Here is a 22,743-nt window from a genome sequence, read left to right as displayed (position 1 = left end):
TGCAAGCCTTCTTACGTCATCAAAGTGTAGAAGTCAACATTCCGAAATTTCCGCAGGATTATTTCAAAGACCTCCTATCGTGCCCACAGGCGTTTGAGTTGCAAGAATTTTCCAGGGAGCTGGAAGAACATTTTGACTCCAGTCGGAGATCCCTCCCCACTTCCTCGGACATGGCAGCCCAGGACATGTCCCCACTCTACTCTGTCGGTGATGGGGAAGAGGCAGATTAATTCCAGTCCGACCGACTCCGCAGTTACGGAGTAGCTCAAGGACCTTATTGTCTCAACGCGGTCAAATTTGGCCCGTCGGTGGGAGAACCCATATTTGTTGGGGATGACGAACGTTTTCGTCAGGTATATGAAAATGGTACGGACGTCCGGCGCGTTGTTCCTCGTCTGAATTTTGGTCTGAAACACTACCGTGATCAGTGTAGTGCAGGAACTTGAAGCTGCATGGAGTTCTCCAAATCTAGGCCGGACAGGGCTTGGCACATTCATTCATTCAGTCGTATTTATTGAGCGCTTACTGTGTGCAAGACACTGTACTAAGAGCTTGGGAAGTCCAAGTTGGCAACATATAGAGCCGGTCCCTACCCAACAGTGGGCTCACAGTCTAGAAGGGGGAGGCAGAGAACAAAACAAAACATATTAACAGAATAAAATAAATAGAATAAATATGTACAAATAAAATAAATAAATAGAGGAATAAATTCCTACAAACATATACATATGTACAGAGGTGGGATGCCAACCTGAGGATCGTGGCAAAGGTTTAGGGCCTCCAGGCTCTGTCCAGCCCAATGCTGCTTGGGGAAAAGTCGGTAACGAGCAGTTCACTTAGGGCACGAAGCAACGTTCATGGGGCCACAGACCCGGCCGTCTACTTCAGGAGCCTCGTAGGATCCCAACTTGTACTTCCCAAGCGCTCAGTACAGTGCTCTGCACACAGTAAGCGCTCCATAAATACGATTGAATGAATCCAGGGAGGTCCCAGGGGCTCTGGGGCCACTGGGTGCCTCAGGAGCCTCTTAGGATCCCAATTTGTACTTCCCAAGCACTTAGTACAGTGCTGTGCACACAGTAAGCACTCAATAAATATGATTGAATGAATCCAGGGAGGTCCCAGGGGCTCTGGGACCAGTGGATGCCTCCGGAGGGAGGTTGAATGAATCACGCTGCTCAGATTGATGATGATGATGATGACGGCATTTGTTAAGCACTTTCTATGTGCAGAGCACTGTTCTGAGCGCCGTGGAGGATACAAGGTGATGAGGTTGTCCCACGTGGGGCTCACAGTCTTCATCCCCATTTTCCAGATGAGGTAACTGAGGCCCAGAGAAGTGAAGTGACTTGCCCAGAGTCACCCAGCTGACAAGTGGCGGAGCCGGGATTTGAACCCATGGCCTCTGACTCCAAAGCCCGGGCTCTTTCCATCGAGCCATGTACAAATTCATTCTATTTATTTTATTCTGTTAATATGTTTTGTTTTGTTGTCTGTCTCCCCCTTCTAGACTGTGAGCCCACTGTTGGGTAGGGATCGTCTCTAGATGTTGCCGACTTGTCCTTCCCAAGCGTTTAGTACAGTGCTGTGCACACAGTAAGAGCTCAATAAATACGACTGAATGAATGAATCCCTGGACTCCGTGAGCAGGAAAACCTTGGCCTATTCTTCCCAGCGCAGGAGCCCTTACCCCTTCTCTGGAAGGGGATCACCGGGGAAGCCATCACCATCCCTGCACCCAACCATCACATCCAAAACTCGATGCCGACTGGGGGAAGATCTGTGAGGGGGGAGACAGGGCAAAGACAGAACCCGCCAGCTCCCGGGCAAGAAACTGCTACAGCCCCCCGTGATGGGGGCAGGGGAGAAAGGACTTTCCAGCCTCAACTGGTGGTCTGGGCAACAGGGAAGGGACAACACTATTGGTGCCCATGGGGCGAAGGGGATACTCTCTAACATCCCTGACGTGAGAGCCGGGAAGTGAGGCAGAAGCTGTCCGCTCTGCTAATGTCGCTACTCCTTTCCCCTCCCTTATTTTCCCTTCCCTTCTTCCTCCACCGCTTCCCCGCCTTTTCATTCCCCCTCTCCTTCCCTCCCCTTTTCTCCCATCCCGTCCTTCCCCGTGGGCAGCCGTGACGGTTGTTGTGACGCAGTCGTGCGGGGCCAACTGCAGGATGGGGGTAATAGCGTCACGGGTCAATTAAAGCAGGCTTTTCCCGGCTACGCACGCGGGCGTTTTCGGTGGCTGTGACAGCGGTCGGGGACGATGGTGGATAGCGGCGGCTGAAGTAACATTTGCGGCGGAGGTTTAGTTGTGGTGAAGTCCTCAGTGGCACGTATGGCTTCCGGGGACGATGGGTGGCACGATACGGGCAGACCACCACAACACAGGCTTCCAAGAGGCCTTCCCAGACGGAGCCCCCATTCCCCCTATTTGCCCTCCCTTTTCCATCGCCTGGGCATGAGATGAACATCACTTGATCAAGTGATGTTCACCTCAGCCCCACAGCATCGACGTCCACGTCCGTACGCTCTGCCACGTCCCGTAACTGGGACTCCAATGTCTGGAAAACTCTTCGTGGGCAAGAGATTGTGTTTACCAACTTGGTTGAATCAGTAGTCTCCTAAGCATACGGTACGGTGCTTTACCACTCAATAAATACCGACGATCGACTGACTGATGTGACTACAAAATAATAACGATGGCGTTTATTAAGCACTTACTATGTGCAAAGCACTGCTGTCAGTGCTGGAAAAGACGACAGCGCAGTGCCAGTGTAAGTGCTTAATAAATGCCACCATTATTATTATTATTATTATCACTCTGGAGACCAGCAGGCAGCTTTCAGGGTGGCCACCTCTATAGTGGCTGTGGTTTGCACCTAATTTAGCCAGCTAATTTCCGGGTTTTTGTTAAACCTTCCTGCCAACTGAAATGCAGAATGGCTTAGTGGAAAGAGCCCAGGCTTGGGAGTCGGAGGTCGTGGGTTCTAATCCCGCCTCCGCCACTTGTCTGCCATGCGACCTCGGGCAAGCCACTTAACTTCTGGGCCTCAGTTACCTCATCTGTAAAATGGGGATTAAGATTGTGAGCCGCGCTTGGGGCAACCTGCTCGCCTTGTATCTACCCGGTGCTTAGAGCGGTGTCTGGCACATAGTAAGCGCTTAACAAATACCATTATTATTATTATATGTCCCGAGTCGTCTTTCAGTTGGACGTGTTCACCTACGATGGCATGAAGCCTAGAAAAGTGAAGTGACTTGCCCAAGGTCACACAGCCGACAAGTGGTAGAGCCAGGATTAGAACCCATGACCTTCTGACATCCAGGCCTGGTCTCTTCCGTTTCCCCCATCCTCCTTTGAGGCTCTGAGCTCATTTTTGGGTCCTGGTTTGTTTCTCTTTCCTTCTCTCTAGGATTCTCTTTCCTATCCTATTTATTTAGATTAATGTCTGTCTCTCCCTCTAGACCGTAAGGCCGCGGTGGGCCGGGAAAGTGTGTACCAACTCTTTTGTATTGTATCTCCCAAGTGCTTGGTACGGTGTTTTTTTAGAGAAGCATCTAATGGAAAGAGCACGGGCCTGGGAATCGGAGGCCCTGGGTTCTAATCCTGATTCTGCCACTTGTCTGCTGGGTGGCCTTGGGCCCCTTAACTTTATCACCCTTCACTTCCTTCATCTGTAAATTGGGACTTAAAGTCTCATATGGGAAAGAGACTGGGTTCGATCTGATGATCCTGTATCTACCCAGCGCTTAGTACAGCACCTGCTACTGCATAGTAAGTGCTTTACAAATACCATCACAAAACTAGACTGTGAGCCCGTTGTTGGGTAGGGACCGTCTCTATCTGTTGCCAACTTGTACTTCCCCAGCGCTTGATACAGTGCTCTGCGCACAGTAAGCGCTCAATAAATATGACTGAATGAATGACTACGGTACGCATTTCCCGGGTTCTGAATGTTTCACTCTCCCATGGCCGCAGTGAGATAGAAGTAAGAGGAAGAAAGTAGTGCCAAGGGAGGGGAGTTTGAATTCAGCGGGCAGGGGTTTTGCTTGACGTAGTGAATGACTCGAGGTTTTTGATGAGTGGAGAAATGTACTGAATGACATTTTAGAAAGATGATCTGGGCATTAAAAGAGAGTTTATTTGGGAGAGGGGAGGGGATGGAGATGGGGAAATCAGGGAGGAACTGACAAAGTCAACTAACTGGGGGATCACTCCGTCCAAAGTATTTATTGAGGGTCCGAGCACTGAGCGGTCTCCGTGTTTGGGAGAGTTGAATTGAGTAAGAAATGCGATCCATGGTCCGTTCCTTCCATGTGTGAGGCTGGAAGGAATGAGCCATTTACAGATACCTGGAGGAGGAGCGAGGGAAAATGTTACCTCTCTTCCTAGCTGAAGATAAATAGATTAGCTAGCAAGAGTACGTTTATATAAATTGAAAAAATGTATTCACGCTAAGGGCAAGTGGTGGATAGATCTGCATCGGAAAGGAGGAGTTTCACTGAGAAGTGGCACGGCTCAGTGGAGAGAGCCCGGGCTTTGGAGTCAGAGGTCGTGGGTTCAAATCCCGGCTCCGCCAACTGTCAGCTGTGTGACTTTGGGCAAGTCCATTAACTTCTCTGTGCCTCAGTTCCCTCATCTGTAAAACGGGGATTAAAACTGTGAGCCCCCCGTGGGACAACCTGTTCACCTTGTAACCTCCCCAGTGCTTAGAACAGTGCTTTGCATATAGTAAGCGCTTAATAAATGCCATTATTAGTATTATCTCCCATTTAAGTCTCCCATTATGTCCCATTAAGTTGGACTGTGTCCAACCTGATAATTAGAGAAGCACCGTGGCTCAGTGGAAGGAACCCGGACTTTGGAGTCAAAGGTCATGGGTTCAAATCCTGGATCTGCCAATTGTCAGCTGTGTGACTTTGGGCAAGTCACTTAACTTCTCTCTGCCTCAGTTCCCTCATCTGTAAAATGAGGATGAAGACTGTGAGCCCCCCGTGGGACAACCTGTTCACCTTGTAACCTCCCCAGCACTTAGAACAGTGTTTTGCACATAGAAACTGCTTAACAAATACCGTCATTATTATTATTATTATTGGAGTCAGAACTTCAGGTTTTGTTTTGTTGTCTGCCTCCCCTTTCTAGACTGTGAGCCCGCTGTTGGGTAGGGACCGTCTCTATATGTTGCCGACTTGTCCTTCCCAGGCGCTTAGTCCAGTGCTCTGCACGCAGTAAGTGCTCAATAAATGCGACTGAACGAATGAATGAATTTAGGAGCATTTGGAGAATGGGAAAAACCGTGGCCATGGTGATTTGAAGTGGGAGGGATTTCCATGCAGGGGGAGAAGCATAGGAAAGGGATCCGAGGCCAGAGAGTTGATCATGTGGTGCAGGAGGCATCGTGAGAAACAGTGGAAAGAGTGAAAGCCAGGGTGTCAAAGGGCCTGGGTTCTAATCCCGGCTCTGTCATTGTCTTCTGTGAGACCTTGGACAAGTCATTTAACTTCTCTGCACCTCAGTTACCTCATCTGTATAATGGGGATTAAGATTGGTCGCCCCATGTGGGACATGGACTGTTTCCAACCTGATTTGCTTGGATCTTCTCCAGTGCTTAGTACAGAGCCTGGCACAGAATAAGTACTTAAAAAATACCAAAACCACCCCCAAAAAGGCCATTAGTTTTACTTGGGAACACATTGCCCAGCTGGGAAGCAGAAAGATAAATTTTCCTACATGAAGGATGGCTTCACTGGACGACTCTGTCCACATATTTGAAAGGAACCAATATATATTAACTGGGTTTTTGTTTAAAAAATGCCAAATATTTTCCTAATTATAGAAGCCTCTTCCGCCTCCCCGAGAAACGCCAATAAGATGATCAACTGTCTTGTTTTCAGTGAGGCAGAATCTGTTTGTTTTCAACTGAAAAGCAGATAGAATAAAAAAAAAATCTGTTTGCGTAAGCATATTTTTAGTATTTTACAGCTTCCTTAGAGGTCAGCCCACCAGATGTGTTATGTCTTCCTGATAAGGCATCTTTCATTTTGTTTTGCTCAAACTGCCTGAAGCAATTTGTGTGTGTTTTACTGTTTTAAATAGTATTTGTTCATGGTATTTGTTAAGTATTTACCGTGTGCCAAGTACCATCCTAAGCACTGAGGTAGATGCAAGCTAACCTGGTTAGACCCAGTCCCCCATGGGGCTCACAGTCTTAATCCCCATTTTACAGATGAGGTAAGTGAGGCACAGAGAAGTGGAATGACTTGCCAAGCAGATAAGTGGTGAGTTGTAGAACGCATGAGCCCTGAGTCCCAGGTCCGTGCTCTATCCATTACAAAATGAAAATATTTGGAATATAACTTTTTTTCTTTTTTAACTAACTATGGTGATGCTTTTTGGATCAAGAGCGGGCTGTTTTCCCTTCTGGTTTGGTGCTCAGCTCGTCTGCCCCAGCCTCAGCAAAGGGAAGAGAGGGCCAGTCAAGATGCAGCCCTCATTTCTCCCTCCATCCCCGTCCCATTCTTCCATTGCTTGGCAGTCGCTTTGGAAACAGGAAAGGGACTGGAACAAGTGGCGGCCGAGATCCTGGGAGCAGCTGCGGCTACGCTTGGTTTTAAAAAAGGAAATGAAAATTCTGGAGTCAGGGGAAGTGGTGGAGTTGGTGAGGAATTGGCCAAACCCGGGCTGCAGAGACTCAGGGTAGAAAAGACACTTGAACAGGTGGTGGGGAGGGGTGGAATGAAGGAAAGAAGGGAAAGGGAAGGATTTACAGGTTATTTATTACTTACTTGTGTTCTCCCATTACACTGGGGACAGGTCGGCTCTGCAGCGTGACTTTTGAAATGGCCTTCACAAAAGCTGTGAGTAGCGGATAGAGAGCACTGTTGGCCTACCCAACAAAGCGTAACGCGCTGTGGTACTAGCTTACAAAACCACCGAGTTGTGTGCTTTGAAAATGTGATTGTATCATGGGATTCATTTTTTTCCGTAGACTTCCGTGTTATAAGTCAGAAGCTGAGACAGAACCTCTGGAAAAGTAATAGGAAAGTCCTTTCCATGCTGAATACCATAATGAGAGGTTGACTAAAGTATTGTGCAATATTTATAAAAGTCACTCAAACCATAATATTGCAATATTAAATAAATGAGACTTGAAATATGATTATGGTTCTGCTCACTGGTAGTGGTTTCTCAATTGTAACGACGAATTTGCCCAGTTTAAATTCAAGTAGCAACCACCTTCTTTTCTTCAAAATGCATCTTATAAGCTAATTCCTTCACACACCTGTATATGTCTGCTAATTATGTCGTATTGCCCTCTCCCAAATGCTTAGTACAGTGTACTGCACATTCCTCTCCTCCAGCGCTCTCCTGGACCCCCTCCAATCTGGCTTCCTCCACCTCCACTCCACTGAAACTGCTCTAAACAGATGATGCCCAAATTTATATTTCCTCCCCTGTTCTCTCTTCCTCCCTGTAGGCTCACAAATCCTCCCGACTTCAGGACGTCTCTACTTGGCCGTCCTCCCGCCACCTAAAACTCAACATGTCCAAGGCAGAGCTCCTTACTTTCCCTCCCAAACCCTATCCTCTCCTGAATTTTCCCATCACTGTGGATGGCACAACCATACTTCCTGTCACCCAAGCCCACAACCTTGGTGTAAGCGCTTATTATGTTAATAATAATAATGATGGTATTTGTTAAGCGCTTACTATGTGCAAAGCACTGTTCTAAGGTTACAAGGTGATCATGTTGTCCCACGGGGGGCTCACAGTCTTCATCCCCATTTTACAGATGAGGTAACTGAGGCACAGAGAAGTTGAGTGACTTGCCCAAAGTCACACAGCTGACAGATGGCAGAGCCGGGATTTGAACCCATGACCTCTGACTCCAAAGCCCGGGCTCTTTCCACTAAGCACTATACTAAAAACTGGGGTAGATGCAAGACTAGACTGTGAGCCCACTGTTGGGTAGGGACCGTCTCTATATGTTGCCAACTTGTACTTCCCAAGCACTTAGTACAGTGCTCTGCACGCAGAAAGCGCTCAATAAATACGAATGAATGAATGAATGAATAACCAGGCCCCACATGAGGCTCATAGTCTATATAGAAGGGAAAACAGGTATTCTTCTTTTCAGGAATCGGACCCCCTCCTATTAAAACTTTCATACAGAGGTGAAGTAAACTGGATCAAAGAACCCCCAGGGCACCATCCTCAAATCTAAGATAGATTACTTTTCTATAGGTACAAAATTATCTATACAAGAACTGGGAAGTGTATTGATGATATAGGCAAGACGTGCCAGAAATGTGGCTTCCTCCATAACAACAAACACACACACAGGCAAATGGCTCACTAAAGAATTCAGCTCCATAGCGACATAAACAGTTGATATTCGGTGATTAGGGATACATTTGATAAAAGGCTAGGGTCTAATAATTACTTAGTGATTGTCGTTCCTGTGTGTTATTATTGTTACAGTGTTTGTTAAGCATTTGCAATATGCCAAGCAGTAGGGTAGATACAAGATAACCAAGTCAGACCCCAGTCTCCTGTCCCCAGAGACCTCAAAATCTTAAGAGGTAGGGTGGATAGGTTGTGGGTAAAAAGAGCCGTTCCAATAAGGTTTAACATAAGAAGTAAGCTACTGTCTACCAATAAACGTTTTCCTCACAGGAGCTGAATTATTACCACTTTCAGAGCACCAGAACAAGTATTCAAAACTAAAACGGGGGAATATTTGTTCAGTGGAATTTACGGAAACACACTTAAAAACCTATATACCTGTTTCCCGCCGTAGGCAGAAGAAGAGAGAGATGACATGGAAAGAGTCAAGCTGGATAATAAAAGAATACTCTTCAATCTTTTGCCAGCCCACGTGGCCCAGCACTTCCTTATGTCCAATCCAAGAAACATGGTAAGCTCGTTGAAATGTTGAGAAACGCCTTTGCTCTTACATTTGCCCACTGAGGCTAAAAACAGACTCACATTTTCAAAGCTTCACACAGGTGACTGAGCTGAGGAACTCCAAACATCACCGTGAAAATCCGTGCACTTATATCAAGCTCTCGTTTTGAATCGTCAAGGAGTTTACCTGTATTTATTCCCCATGATTTTAGCCCCTGTTGCAGAGGTCAGGGTTATGCTTTTTTATTTCATTATTGAGAACGAAAGTGCATAGAAAAGCCAAGTGACTCGACAAGTTGGAGTCTTGAGCTGTGGCCAGTGACACCATCAAAGACACTCAAGCAACCCCAGGTGACTGAGCTAAGGAGCTCCAAACATCACCATGAAAAACCGTGCACTTACCATATCAGTCTTTCGTTTTGAATTGTCAAGGAGTTTATCTGTATTTATTCCCCGCAATTTTAGCCCCTGTTGCAGAGGTCAGGGTTATGCTCTTTTATTTCATTATTGAGAATGAAAGTGCACAGAAAAGCCAAGTGGTTCGACAAGTTGGAGCCTTGAGGTGTGGCCAGTGACACCATTAAAGACACTCAAGCAACCCCACTATGACCGTGACTCACCATTCCAACAGTAATTACAGGACAATTAATTGGACTAGCTAATTCACTTCAGCAGGAGACCAAGGTAGCTTGGTGTTCGAGTTTCAGCGCCACTTCTAGCCTCTTTCAGAGAGAGCCCTGAGTCATCCACTGCTTTAAACTACAATTTGTGAATAGTATGTTCATGGTGTTTGATTTTTTGAATAATTAGAGTCTGAAGCTGGTTGTGATCATTCTGTGTTTTAGTACTTCTGCTGATTCAGAGTATAATCTTGAGGATTTTGGTCCTACAATGTGTATTTTTCTGTAGGATACTATATTACATATTTCTAAACCTGCAGCCTTGCAAACGCATTTAGTTCTGCCATAATGGGCATTTTCGCTAAGCATTTCGGCCTGAACGCTGTTGGGGAATTAGGAAACATTCGTCATTCCTGTTGTCAGTTCTGTGCCTTGTTCCCTGATTTCTCCATTTTAAAACAGATTCATTGTTGCAACAAAACGTGAGGAAGTTTGATCAGGGGAAGCCCATCCTGTCGAATCCAAAGCAGGGATTAAAAGTTTGGGCAGAAGAGTCTTTCTCCTTCCCACACTCCTTCCCTTTTAATCTCTCTACTAGTCATGCTTACACCTGTCTGTGAAGAGGATTCTCACTCTTGCCCCCAGGAACTAGGAAAAGACTATGATTGAACCCAAGTTAAAGTAATAACACTCGTCCAGAGGAAAACACAAAATGGTCAGTGTATGAGCAGTGAAAAGGTCAAAGTCATACCATTTCTTGCTCCCTGCTTGAAGACCACCGTCCCCGGCCCAGCCAGGGGTTTCCTCTTCATCCTACTTCTCCTCCTTCTCATCATCATTGTCATCGTCATTGTCAGTCATATTTCTTGAGTGCTTACTGTGTGCAGAGCACTGTAATAATAATAATAATGATGATGATGGCATTTGTTAAGCCCTTACTATGTGCCGAGCACTGTTCTAAGCACCGGGGTAGATACAAGGCAATCAGGTGGTCTCACGTGGGGCTCACGGTCTTAATTTCCATTTTACAGATGAGGGAACTGAGGCACAGAGAAGTGACTTGCCCAAAATCACATGGCCAAGAAGTGGCAGAGGCAGGATTAGAACCCATGATGATGATGATCATGGCATTTGTTAAGCGCTTACTATGTGCAAAGCACTGTTCTAAGCACTGGGGGGCTACAAGGTTATCACGTTGTCCCACGTGGGGCTCACGGTCTTAATCCCCATTTTACAGATGAGGTAACTGAGGCTCAGAGAAGTGAAGTGACTTGCCCGGGGTCACACAGCAGACATGTGGGGGAGCTGGGATTAGAACCCATGACCTCTGACTCCCAAGCCCGGGCTCTTTCCACTAAGCCACGCTGCTTCTCACTGTACTCCACACTTGGGAGAGTACAACACAATAATATAACACATTTTCGGCCCACAATGACCTTACAGTCTAGAGGAAAAAACAGATATTCGTATGAATAAATGTCCGTAAGGGCTGTGGGATTGAATTCACTTCACTTCACTTCTCTGGGCCTCAGTTATCTCATCTAGACTGTGAGCCCGCGGTTGGGTAGGAACCGTCTCTATATGTTGCCAACTTGTACTTCCCAAGTGCTAAGTACAGTGCTCTGCACACAGTAAGTGCTCAATAAATACGATTGAATGAATGAATTGAGGGCAAAGTTGGCACCCAGTGAAGACAAGCCACACATCTGACCCTGACAGCCTGGGGGATGATGCTCTGTAGGGGAAGTGGGCGTCAGAACCGCAGAGCCACTGTCGCTTCCATAATACTTCCATTCATTCAATCGTATTTATTGTATAATGTATTTATTTATTCTATATTTATCATATAAGACTTCGCAGCTAGGAATTGATAACCCACAGTGGCTGCCACTCAACAGCAGAGGTTGTTACTCGGCTGGTCTGTCCGAGACCCTCGGGCGAGCCTTCACTGCTTGGCCGTAGAGGAGGCACACAATCAGAAGATGGTCCAAAAGTACCCTCTTCCCCCATTCTCCTCCATTCTTCTCTCTTTCCTTTCCCCTTCCCCTTTTACCCTCCACTTTGTCCCTCTTCACCCTTCATCTCATCTTCCTCTATCCCCATCTTTTCATCCTTCTCCATCAAAGCCCCTCTCTTAATGCCCTATTCATTCATTCATTCATTCATTCATTCATTCAATCGTATTTATTGAGCGCTTACTGTGTGCAGAGCACTATACTAAGCGCTTGGGAAGTACAAGTCGGCAACATATAAAGACTGTCCCGACCCAACAGCGGGCTCACCGTCTAGAAAGGGGAGACAGACAACAAAACAAAACATATTAACAGAATAAAATAAATAGAATAAATATGTACAAGTAAAATAGAGTAATAAATATGTACAAACATATATACATTCACCTCCACACCCAAAATGGCATCATTATTTTTGCCGGTCCTCTGTTTTCCTCCTAAGCCACGCTTCTTAGCAAGGTTTCCCCCTCTTGGGGCTGACTCCCAACCACCTCAGGACAGAAGGCAGAAAGGCAGAGAGATTTCCTCCATAAATAAAGGAAAAAGGAGCATCCCCTCACTGCAACTCAGAGCCACATTGAGTGTTTCAATTCATCACTACCGTAGCCCTCTTACATCCGGGAGAATCAATTTGTTGGACTCATTGCAGCTGAATAGGTGGATGTCAGCTACAGCTAACCGACTGCAGCATAGAAAGCGATTGCCAGCATGGAGTTGGCGGGGAGCGGCCCGAGTTGAGAGAAAACAGATTTTTTTCCTGGGAAAAGCATACATACACACCCACACACCCAATATACAAATCTGTAAAACTATCTGTTGTTTAAGAAAAGCAATGCTTAAAGAAGATGCTGATTAAATGGCGGGAAAACAATAATGACATTTTCCCCTTCCTTCAGGTTAACTTTCAACGTATAGCCTTTTTAAAAATATTCCCCAAAAAATCCAACTCTGGAATTTCGTTTTCATGAGGTATCTTTGACACTTTTACTGAAGCTTATTCATTTCCAGTTTGCTTTTCCAGATACTTTGGTAAAGGCTAGAACACCAGGCACACATCAAGTCTACGCTTTGGGTTCCTTTCACTTTATATATCATTTGCAATTCAGAATTTTCTCTTAATAGTCCGTCTCCCTCTGGAAACATAATATTCAATCAATCAAAGGTATTTATTGAGCGCTTACTGTGTGCAATATCCATGTCACTTCATTACCTCTGGTAAAGCAGGGGCCTGTTCATAGGAATTAAATGACCTGTTTGCTTGTGCTAAACTGTAAATGAAACCAAAATTGTAATTCCAAAATTACAGGACCTTTATTACCAGTCCTATTCACAAGTGGGGGTGATGTTTGCTTCCATCCCAAATTTCAACGATTTCTACATTGAACTGGATGGCAATAACATGGGAGTGGAGTGTTTACGCCTCTTAAATGAAATTATTGCTGATTTTGATGAGGTAATGTCTCAATTTCTAGTTATTTATACTTGATTTTTTTTTTTACCGATCCAGCTATACCCAGAGTCTCTGCACTGTTGATGGGTTTTGTTGTGTGGCTTCTCTTTAAGATAAATATGACTGTGTTTGTTTAGTTGTATTCCTGATTTAGGACATCTGGAAAGATCATCCTCATGCATAAAACAGACATATAAGTTTAGAACGTATGCCCACCATTTTACAAACAACGAAACCCTGGAATGTAGTCTAGCCTCTCATAGCATCGAAGATATGCTCGACTCGGCACAATTAATCCGGGTGGAATACAGTTCAACGCGGCCCAGTTACCCTAGGTCAGACACTTGAAGATAATGCGAGTCCCCCAAACAGCTGCAGTATGAAGACTTGAAAATGAGAAACTGAACACAAGAAGGGCAGAGGAAACCTTATAAGGACAAAGAGTCAGACATTGCCGCTTAATAGCTGAAAACTGAATCAGATGCCAAGGATAAACCCACATGGCATACTGCAGTCAAGAAAGGAACAGCTATTTTTGAGCAGAAGCTTTAAAGAAAGAAGCGACAAGAAGGGAAAAAGTGAAAATAGCACCAGGCGCTGCAAAGAAATATGACAATGCAACAAACGACGGCCGTTTCGCGCACATACGGGGCTGGGACATAAACCTCGTATGGGTGACTTCAGTCACACAACCACTCAAAGGTGAATTTTACCATCAATAATGCATTTTTCAAACATGGACAAGTGTGTGTGTGTGTTTGCATGTTGTTACATATACATATAGAAAAATATGCATCACTTAAACCCATCTCCGCAAGGAATTCTGATAGGTTCTCTCTCTGATATATTCTCATACTTTCTGAGTTAAGCAAATGTTTATATTCTCTGATTAAAGAGCTGTGCCTAAATCGTAGAAATTATATTGAGAATCTTGTTTAAAACCCATTCCAGGGTTCTTTGTAGGGCCCACATGCTAGTATAATTTTTTTTAATCTGAATCTGTGTAGGACATATCGTAACAGTGCACTAAGCACTGGGGTACACACAAGAGGTTCAACAATCTCCATCCCACATGGGGTTCACGATCCCGGGATTAATGAGGATTTAATTCTCTTTTTATATATGAGGAAACCGAGTCACAGAGAAGTTGAGGTCAAGCAGCAGACAAGTGATGGAGGTAGGATTCGAACCCAGGTCCTCTGAGTCCCAGGTCCATACTCTTTCCACTAGGCCACGCTGCTTGTCGGTTGGGATGGAGCAGGCAATCGGTCTAGAGAGCATTTTAAAAAGCAATCATTTTGTTGTCCGTCTCCCCCTTCTAGACTGTGAGCCAGTTGTTGGGTAGGGATCGTCTCTATATGTCACCAACTTGTACTTCCCAAGTGCTTTGTACAGTGCTCTGCACACAGTAAGCACTCAATAAATATGATTGAATGAATCAATCAGTGGTATTTATTGAGCGCTTGTTGTACCAAGCTCTTGGGAGAATATAACACAGTTGAATTAGCAGATATGTTCCCTGCCTATAATGAGCATACAGTCTAGAAGGGGAGATCGCCATTAATATAAATAAATGACTAGTTTATAGCATATAATTTAAAGATATGTACATAAATACAGTGCGTTGGGGTGGAGTAAATATGAAATGACTAACGGTCACAGATCCAGGTGCCTAGATAATGCAGAAGGGAGAGTGAACTGGGGAAAAGAGGGCTTCATCAGGGAAGACCTTAATGCTTTGAAGGTGGTGGTTTGGCGTATATGGGTGGGGAGGGAGTTTCAGGCTAGGGGGAGGATGTGGGAAAGGAAATGGTGGTAGAATAGACAATATCAGGGCACAGTGGCTAGAGAAGTCAATTGTGCAGCCTGGGCTGTAGTGGGAGATCAGTGCGGTGAGGTAGGATGTGATGAGCTGATTGCGTGGTTTAAAGCCAATGGTAAGGAGTTTCTGTTGGATGTGGAAGTGGATGGGCATCCATTGGAGGGTCTTGAGGAGTGGGGAGACGCGCACTGAACGTTTCTGTTGAATGATCCAGGCAGTGGAGTGAAGTGTCGACTGGAGTGGAGAGAAATAGGGTCGGGAGGTTAGCGAGGAGACAGATTGAGTAATCAAGGAGGGAAAGGATAAGTGCTTGGATCAATGGGGTAGCCGTTTGGATGGAGAGGAAATGCAGAGTTTTGCAGGGGGTGAAGGTAGAAGTGACAGGATTTGGTGACATTGAATATGCGGGTGGAATGAGGGAGATGAGCTGAGGATAGCAAGGTTATGGGCTTGTGAGATAGAACGGATAGTAGTGTTGTCTACAGTGATAAGGAAGTCAAGGGGAGGACAGGGTTTGGGTGGGAAGATAAGGAGTTCACTTCTGGACATGTTTAGTTTCAGGTTTCAGTGACCTGAAGGTCAGAGGAAATGCGAGACTTCAGGGAAGATGTCAGAGCTGCAGATGTAGATTTTCTATTGACACCTCTCTACTTCAATCAATTGTATTTATTGAGCACTTACTGTGTGCAGAGCACTGTACTAAGCGCTTGGGAAGTACAATTTGGCAACATATAGAGACGGTCCCTACCCAACAGTGGGCTCATAGTCTAGAAGGGGCTCACAGTGTAGAAGTTTTGTCTACTTCTTTTGTTTTGTTGTCTGTCTCCCTCTTCCAGACTGTGAGTCTGTTGTTGGGTAGGGATTGTCTCTATCTGTTGCCGAACTGTACTTTCCAAGTACTTAGTACAGTGCTGTGCAAACAGTAAGCACTCAATAAATATGATTGAGTGAATGAAATGTCTCTATCTGTTGCCGAATTGTACTTTCCAAGCGCTTAGCACACAGTAAGCGCCCAATAAATACGATTGAATGAATGAATGTATGAATTTGGGAATCACCTGCGTAGTGGTGATAGTTGAAGCCATGGGAGCAAAATATTTATCCAAGGAAGTGGGTTTAAATGGAGACTAGAAGGCAAACCAGAACTGATCCTTGTGGGATCCTACAGTTAGGGGGTGGGAGGCAGAGGAGGATCCTGTGAAGGAGAACTAGAACGGGCGCCCAGAGAGATAGGAGGAGAACCAGGAGACGACAGAGTCAGTGTAGGGAAGGTTGAGAAAATTCCCAGGAGAAGGGTCTGGTCTACAGTGTCAAACGCAACTGAGAAATATAGGAGGATTAGCATTGAAGCGGTCACAGTCGGTGAGAAGAAGGTTACCTTAGGGAAGGTGGGTTTTGTAAAGCGAAGGGAGCAGAAACCAGGTTGGAGGGGATCTAGGAGAGTATTGAAAGAGAGGAAGTGGAGAGAGCAGGTGTAAAAAACTCTCTGAAAATGTTTGGAGAGAAATGGAAGGAAGCAGTTGGGGTAATAACTGGAGGGAGGCATGGATCGAGGGAGGTTTTTTTAGGACAGGGGATAGATAAGCAGGCTTGAAAGCAGTGGGGAAGAAATCACTGGAATATGATCTGTTGAAAATGGCAGTCAGGGAGAGAGAGAGGAGGTGAACGTTTTAAAAAGATATGAAGGGATAAGGTCAGAAACACAGATGGAGAAGATAGATTTAGAGAGGGAGTGAGAGATCACATCTTGAGTTACTGTGAGGAATATGATGATGATGATGATGGTATTTGTTAAGTGCTTCCTAAGTGCAAAGCACTGTTCTAAGCACTGGGGGGATACAAGGTGGTCAGGTTGTACCACGTGGGGCTCACAGTCTTAATCCCCATTTTCCAGATGAGGGAACTGAGGCCCAGAGAAGTGAAGTGACTTGCCCAAAGTCACACAGCTGACAATCGGCGGAGCCGGGATTTGAACCCATCGCCTCCGACTCCAAAGCCCGGGCTCTTTCCACTGAGCCACGCTCAGGAGAGTCGAAGAAGGTGAAGGATGGGGCTGGGATCGGAGAGGAACAGGAGACATTTTAGGGGGTTCAACTCTGATGGTTTCAATTTTGTTGCCCAAGTACGTATCCAGGACATTAAGGGAAAGAAAACAGGTGAGGAGGTTGTGGTCTGAGAGAGGAATTTCAGAATTGGTGAGGGTAGAGATTAGTAGCATTACTACAGATTATAAAACCGTGTGTGTGCCCAAATTGGTGAGTATTTGAGGTGGGCTGAAACAGCAGGTCATTGGAATAGAGGAGTGAGAGGAGGTGGGCAGAGACATTCCCGTGGATATCGAAGTCCCCAAGGATCAATGGAGGGATGGAGAATGAGAGAAGGGATCAAAATGGTTAAGAAAGTTGAAGGAGGGGCCTGGGGGCTGGTCGGTAGATGACTGTGACTAGTGATTAATAATAATAATGATGGTATTTGTTAAGCCCTTACTATGTGCCAAGCACTGTTCTAAGCGCTGTGATAGATACCAGGTAATTAGGTTGTCCCACGTGGGGCTCACGGTCTTAATCACCATTTCACAGATGAGGGAACTGAGGCACAGAGAAGTTAAGTGACTTGTTCCAAGTCACACAGCTGATAAGTGGCAGAGCCAGGATTAGAACCCACGACGCCCCAGCCCGTGCTCTTTCTACTAAGCCACATCACTTAAATCCTCTGTACCCCAGTTACCTCATCTGTAAAATGGGGATTAAGATTGTGAGCCCCACGTGGGACAGCTAGATCACCTTGTATCCTCCTCAGCACTTAGCACAGTGCTTTGCACATAGTAAATGCTTAACAAATGCCATCATTACCATTATTATTATTATTATTCATATCTCTGTTTCTGATCCGACACTGATCCATATTCAAAGTTCTCCAAAAATCCTACCTCCTCCAAGTCTTCCCTAATGACCTCCCAAGCGCTTAGTATAGTGCTCTATACACAGTTAGCGCTCAATAAATACGATTGAATGAATGAATGAATGAATGAACTCCCAACGCTCTCAGCCATATCAATCCAACAGCCGTCTTTAGCACTTATATTTAGCACTTGTATATGAATGTATAATTATTTCTACAGTCAATTATTTATTCTAATAATAATAATAATGGTACTGGTTAAGCACTTACCTTATTCCAAGCATTGTTCATTCATTCAATCATATTTATTGAGTGCTTACTGTGTGCAGAGCACTGTACTAAGCGTTTGAGAAGTAGAAGTTGGCAACATATAGAGACGGTCCCGACCAAACAGCGGGCTCACAGTCTAGAAGGGGGAGACAGACAACAAAACAAAACATATTAACAAAAGAAAGTAAATAGAATAAATATGTACAAGTAAAATCAATGAATAAGTACTGTTTTTATTGGTATTGTTCTAAATTTCTAAATGCTGTTCTAAATGTTCTAAATGCTGGGTCAGAAACAAGTTAATCAGGTTGAATACAGTCCCTGTCCCATATTGCGCTCTCACTTTTAATCCCCATTTTACAGATGGGGCCACTGAGATCCAGAAAAATGAAATGTCTTGCCCAAGGTCACACAGCAGACATGTGGTGGAGCAGGATTTGAACCCACGTCCTTCGGACTCTCAGGCCTGAGCTCTCTCCATTAATCCATGCTGCTAATTATTCTTTGTGAAAATATTTTTACGACTCTCTCCGCTCTTGAAGCACATGAGCATCTTGCAAGGAAAGAGCACATTTCGTACTACCGTGGGACTTTTCCCGAGTACTTAATATAGTGCATTACATTCACTGAACGCTCAACCATTTCTCCCACTACTTATTTCCCTTCCGTAAACTTTCAGAATCATTGGTCTCTTTTTATCTTCCCCTCTGGTACATTCCCTTCTTCCAAAATGGTCCATTTGAAAGCAAATTCAGGAAATACCTTTGATTTCCCTGCTTCCCTGGACTAGCAGTGCTTAATTGTACCCATCCGGGCCCTGTCTAGTCGGGGAAGTAGGGGTGGGAAAAAAAATGCAGAGCTTCTGTGACTTTGGTGACTGCTTGAGAAAAGTGTATCATGAAGAGACATTTTGCAAGCTTGGGATCTCTTCCACTTGAAGGAGGGGTTAAATGAGATCGTGTAGATTGAAGGTATCTAAACTATGATAGACATTCAGTTCTTTCTGTGATTCGTGTTTTCATTGCACAATTAGTGGGTAATGCTATCAGGAACTGCAAAATGTCTTTCCTTCGAGCAAAACCAGATGAGGTACAATTTGAGTTTGATCAGTCAGTGACTCAATCATTCATGTTCTAGTGGCTACCTGTGCAGAGGAGGCCTTATTAATATTTTATGCGTAGACTTGTTGCAACCTCCAGTGCTTAGAACATAGTAAGCACTTAACAAATACTATTATTATTATTAGGGCAGAGTTATCCACACTATCACATGACCACTTGAAAAGAAGTGTGTCTCTGCTTCCAGTTATTCCAACTGTACTCAAACTTGAGAGAAAGGTGCCTAGGGATGTGGGGGAGGTAGAATTCATAGGGACATAGGTGCAGGCTTTTTTATGGTACTACGCTTATTCTGGGCCAGGCACTGTGCTAAGCACTGGGATTGAAGGACACTGGGGTTCTTTCCAAAGGACCTGAGTTCTAATCCTGCTCCACCATATGTCTGCTGTGTGACCTTGGGCAAGACATTTCATTTCTCTGGATCTCATTAGCCTCATCGGTAAAATGGAAATTAAAAGTGTGAGCCCAATATGGGACAGGGACTGTATTCAACCTGATTAACTTGTTTCTACCCCAGCATTTAGAACATTTAGAACAGCATTTAGAAATTTAGTATACCAATAAAAAACAATATTTATTTATTTTACTTGTACATATGGGATTCCCGTATCCCATATGGGAATCACCATTTTCATCCCCAATTTAAATTATGTAACTTACCCAAGGTCACACCGCAGACAAGTGGCAGAGACTGGATAAGATCCCAGGTCCTTCTGATTCCCAGGCCTTTGCTCTAACGCTTAGGCCATGTTGCTTTCCACTAAGCTTCAGAGGAGGATCTGGGTAAGGGAGAACCTAAGCAGCTACGCTGTCACTCACTCTGAGATAACCTCTTCGTGATTCATTCATTCAATCATATTTATTGAGTGCTTACTATATGCAGAGCACCGTCCTAAGCATTTGAGAAGTACAATTTGGCACCAAATAGAGACAATCCCTGCCCATAACGGGCTCACAGTCTAGAAGGGGGAAGACAGACATCAAAACAAGTAAACAGGCATCAGTAGCATCATTATAAATAAATAGAATTACAGATATATACACATCATTCATTCATTCATTCATTCAATCGTATTTATTGAGTGCTTACTGTGTGCAGAGCACTGTACTGAGAGCTTGGGAAGTACAAGTTGGCAACATCATTAATAAAAAATAAATAGAATTAGAAGTAGAATTATGGGCATGCATACACAAGTGCTGTGGGGTGAGGAGGAGGGGGTACAATAAAGGGAGAAAGGCAGAGTGATGGGGAGGGGAGGGGGAACAGAGGAAAAAGGGGAACTTAGTCTGGGAAGGCCTCCCGGAGGAGGTGAGCTCTCAGTAGGACATTGAAGGGGGGCTGTGGTGCTAGTTTGGCGGATTTGAGGAGAGAGGGCATTCCAGGACAGAGGTAGGACATGGGCCGGGGGTCGACGGCGGGACAGGCGGGAACGAGGCACGGTGAGGAGGTTAGCGGCAGAGGAGCGGAGTGTGCGGCCTGGGATGTAGAAGGTGAGAAGGGACCTGACGTAGGATGGGGAAAGGTGATGGAGAGCTTTGAGCAGAGCCCAGTGTGGGCCCCATCTAATCCATTCCCCATGACAGAGTAAAGTAACTGGCCCAGTTCTGTTCAATTTATTCTACACAGCCATGCTGGAAGATGTAACGGGAGACCGGGATGCAGGTATAAGAAGTTCCACACCCCTGGGAAACTCTCCCAACTCCAGATTTTGAACTTCTCCCATTCGTTTAAGAATTGCCGTATGAAGATGACTGCACGTTAGAGGCACAACTTCAAGAAGATATGCAAATGTTTATAAGCAAATTCACTGAATGTCCCACTAATTACCTGGCTGACAGTAAGTCTAAAGATGTTTTAGGTAATGTATTGGCCCACACCAAAGGAAACCATATACACAGCTAAAAATTAATATTGGCAAAACAGAGCTAAATCTGTCAAAGAATTCTGCATCCATACTCAGCACCAATGGCCAGTCAAGAGCAAGAAGAAGTTATTCTGGAACATAGTCTTCTAACATTGAAGTTATGCTCATCTCATCCCAGCTCTCTGGATGCAAAACAGAAGGAGAATGAGCGACAGCAGGATTCCCAAAATACTGCTGTACAAAGAGCCGAAACTGGGAAACCCAGAGGAAGGAAAACAGATGAAATGTGCAAGGGTATACGGTCAAACAGTGCCTCAGACAACGCTGTATTCAACCAGAAAATTACGAGTCAAATCGCCGTTGAGAAACAAGTGGCCATTTTTGAGCAGAAGCATCGTAACGAAGGAGACAATGAAGTGAAAGCAAAGACAGCCCCAGGTGTTGGAAACATCAAGCACGGAATACAAGGACGAATGAGGTTTAGGATTGTGGGTCTTGCATTCACCTTTTGGATCCTCCACACACTCCAGTCTTCTTTGGATTCAAAATCAGTCAATCCATCGGTAATATATATTGAGCGCTTACCATGTGCAGAGCACTGTACTAAGCACTTGGGAGAGTACAGCAGAAATAGCAGACACATTCCCGGCCAGTAACAAGTTCACGGTCCAGATGACTATTTCTAATATATATTTTATGCATGCATAGTTATATATAATCTCTCATTTATAAATGGGTGAAGAAGCGGTAGTCTTTGAAAGTGAGAACACAGCTGTTTGCTCTTCAGGGGAGAGGGAGTGGGGGTCGGATATTCTGGATTGGGGTGAGGAGCCTATGGAAGTGGAGTAAAGCTGAAGGGGGAGTTTTGTGATGACTTAAAGGGAATCTGGTTTAAAGCATTACCAGCCGCTGAGAACGATTTTCGATATCTATGAAAAAAAAATGACTGGTTTTCAATCTGTTTTACTGACACAATTTTACATGTTAGAAGCGGTTACATAAGTTGAACCATCTGTTTGGCCCATAGATACACCAACAGGGAGATAAAGCTAGGTAGGGCAGGCAAACCAATCCCAGGAGAAGGGAGGCAACTAGAAATCGTCTAGAAACTAGATTCTCACCTTCTGTTGCCAAATTCCACAGACCTCTCGAACGGCATCCTCCTGGCCCCTCTCCCTGCTCCAAAGACAGGAGGTTACTAACATTCCTCTGAGGAATCACGGGGAGAATGGGAAAGGAGGTGGGCAAAAGAAAACAGGGAGAAAAAGAAACCATAACATTATAGCTGAAGTGGGAGGAATAATATCCTCTTTAGTTGAAGGAACAAATGCCCAGTATCATTTAACTAAGCTGAAAATACCAGGGAGAGGTGGGCATTTCAAAGATCACATCCAGAGCCTCTTCCCAGTTTCAAGTCCTCTGAAACACAATGCCTATGAGTGGAACATAGCAGATCGGGTGAAATGTCTAATCTAGTATATTGGTGCATGTGTCAGCAGGTAACTATATTATCTTTTCTAAAATATAATGTAATGTTTAACAGTTTTATGTTTTAAACCAAGCTCATGGACAAAGAATATTATAAGGACCTAGAAAAAATCAAGACAATCGGAAGTACCTATATGGCAGCCGTAGGATTAGTCCCAACCACAGGAACTAAGGTGAGCGTCTTAAACAAGCTTTTGGCCTAGACGAAATATGTTTCTGTTTTCATGCATAAAATGGGCATCCGCGGACCAGTTTTACAGTGGCTTTTGTAGACATATATTGCCAG

At 44.8% G+C, this 22,743-nt stretch overlaps 1 protein-coding gene across 1 annotated transcript in view; it reads left to right on the top strand.

Moving 5' to 3' along the window:
* Positions 1-22,743, top strand: part of ADCY1 (adenylate cyclase 1) — a 424,494-nt gene that overhangs the window by 369,541 nt on the left and 32,210 nt on the right. The window contains exons 15-17 of the mRNA XM_038760089.1: positions 8,805-8,921; positions 12,850-12,996; positions 22,532-22,630. Coding sequence (XP_038616017.1) covers positions 8,805-8,921; positions 12,850-12,996; positions 22,532-22,630 — 363 coding nt within the window. The remainder of the gene's footprint in view (positions 1-8,804; positions 8,922-12,849; positions 12,997-22,531; positions 22,631-22,743) is intronic.

Source organism: Tachyglossus aculeatus, chromosome 18, assembly GCF_015852505.1.
Source record: "Tachyglossus aculeatus isolate mTacAcu1 chromosome 18, mTacAcu1.pri, whole genome shotgun sequence".
Taxonomy (NCBI): Eukaryota; Metazoa; Chordata; class Mammalia; order Monotremata; family Tachyglossidae; genus Tachyglossus; species Tachyglossus aculeatus.
The sequence above is the reverse complement of the archived record's forward strand: the minus strand, read 5'-3'. Positions and strand labels throughout refer to the sequence as shown.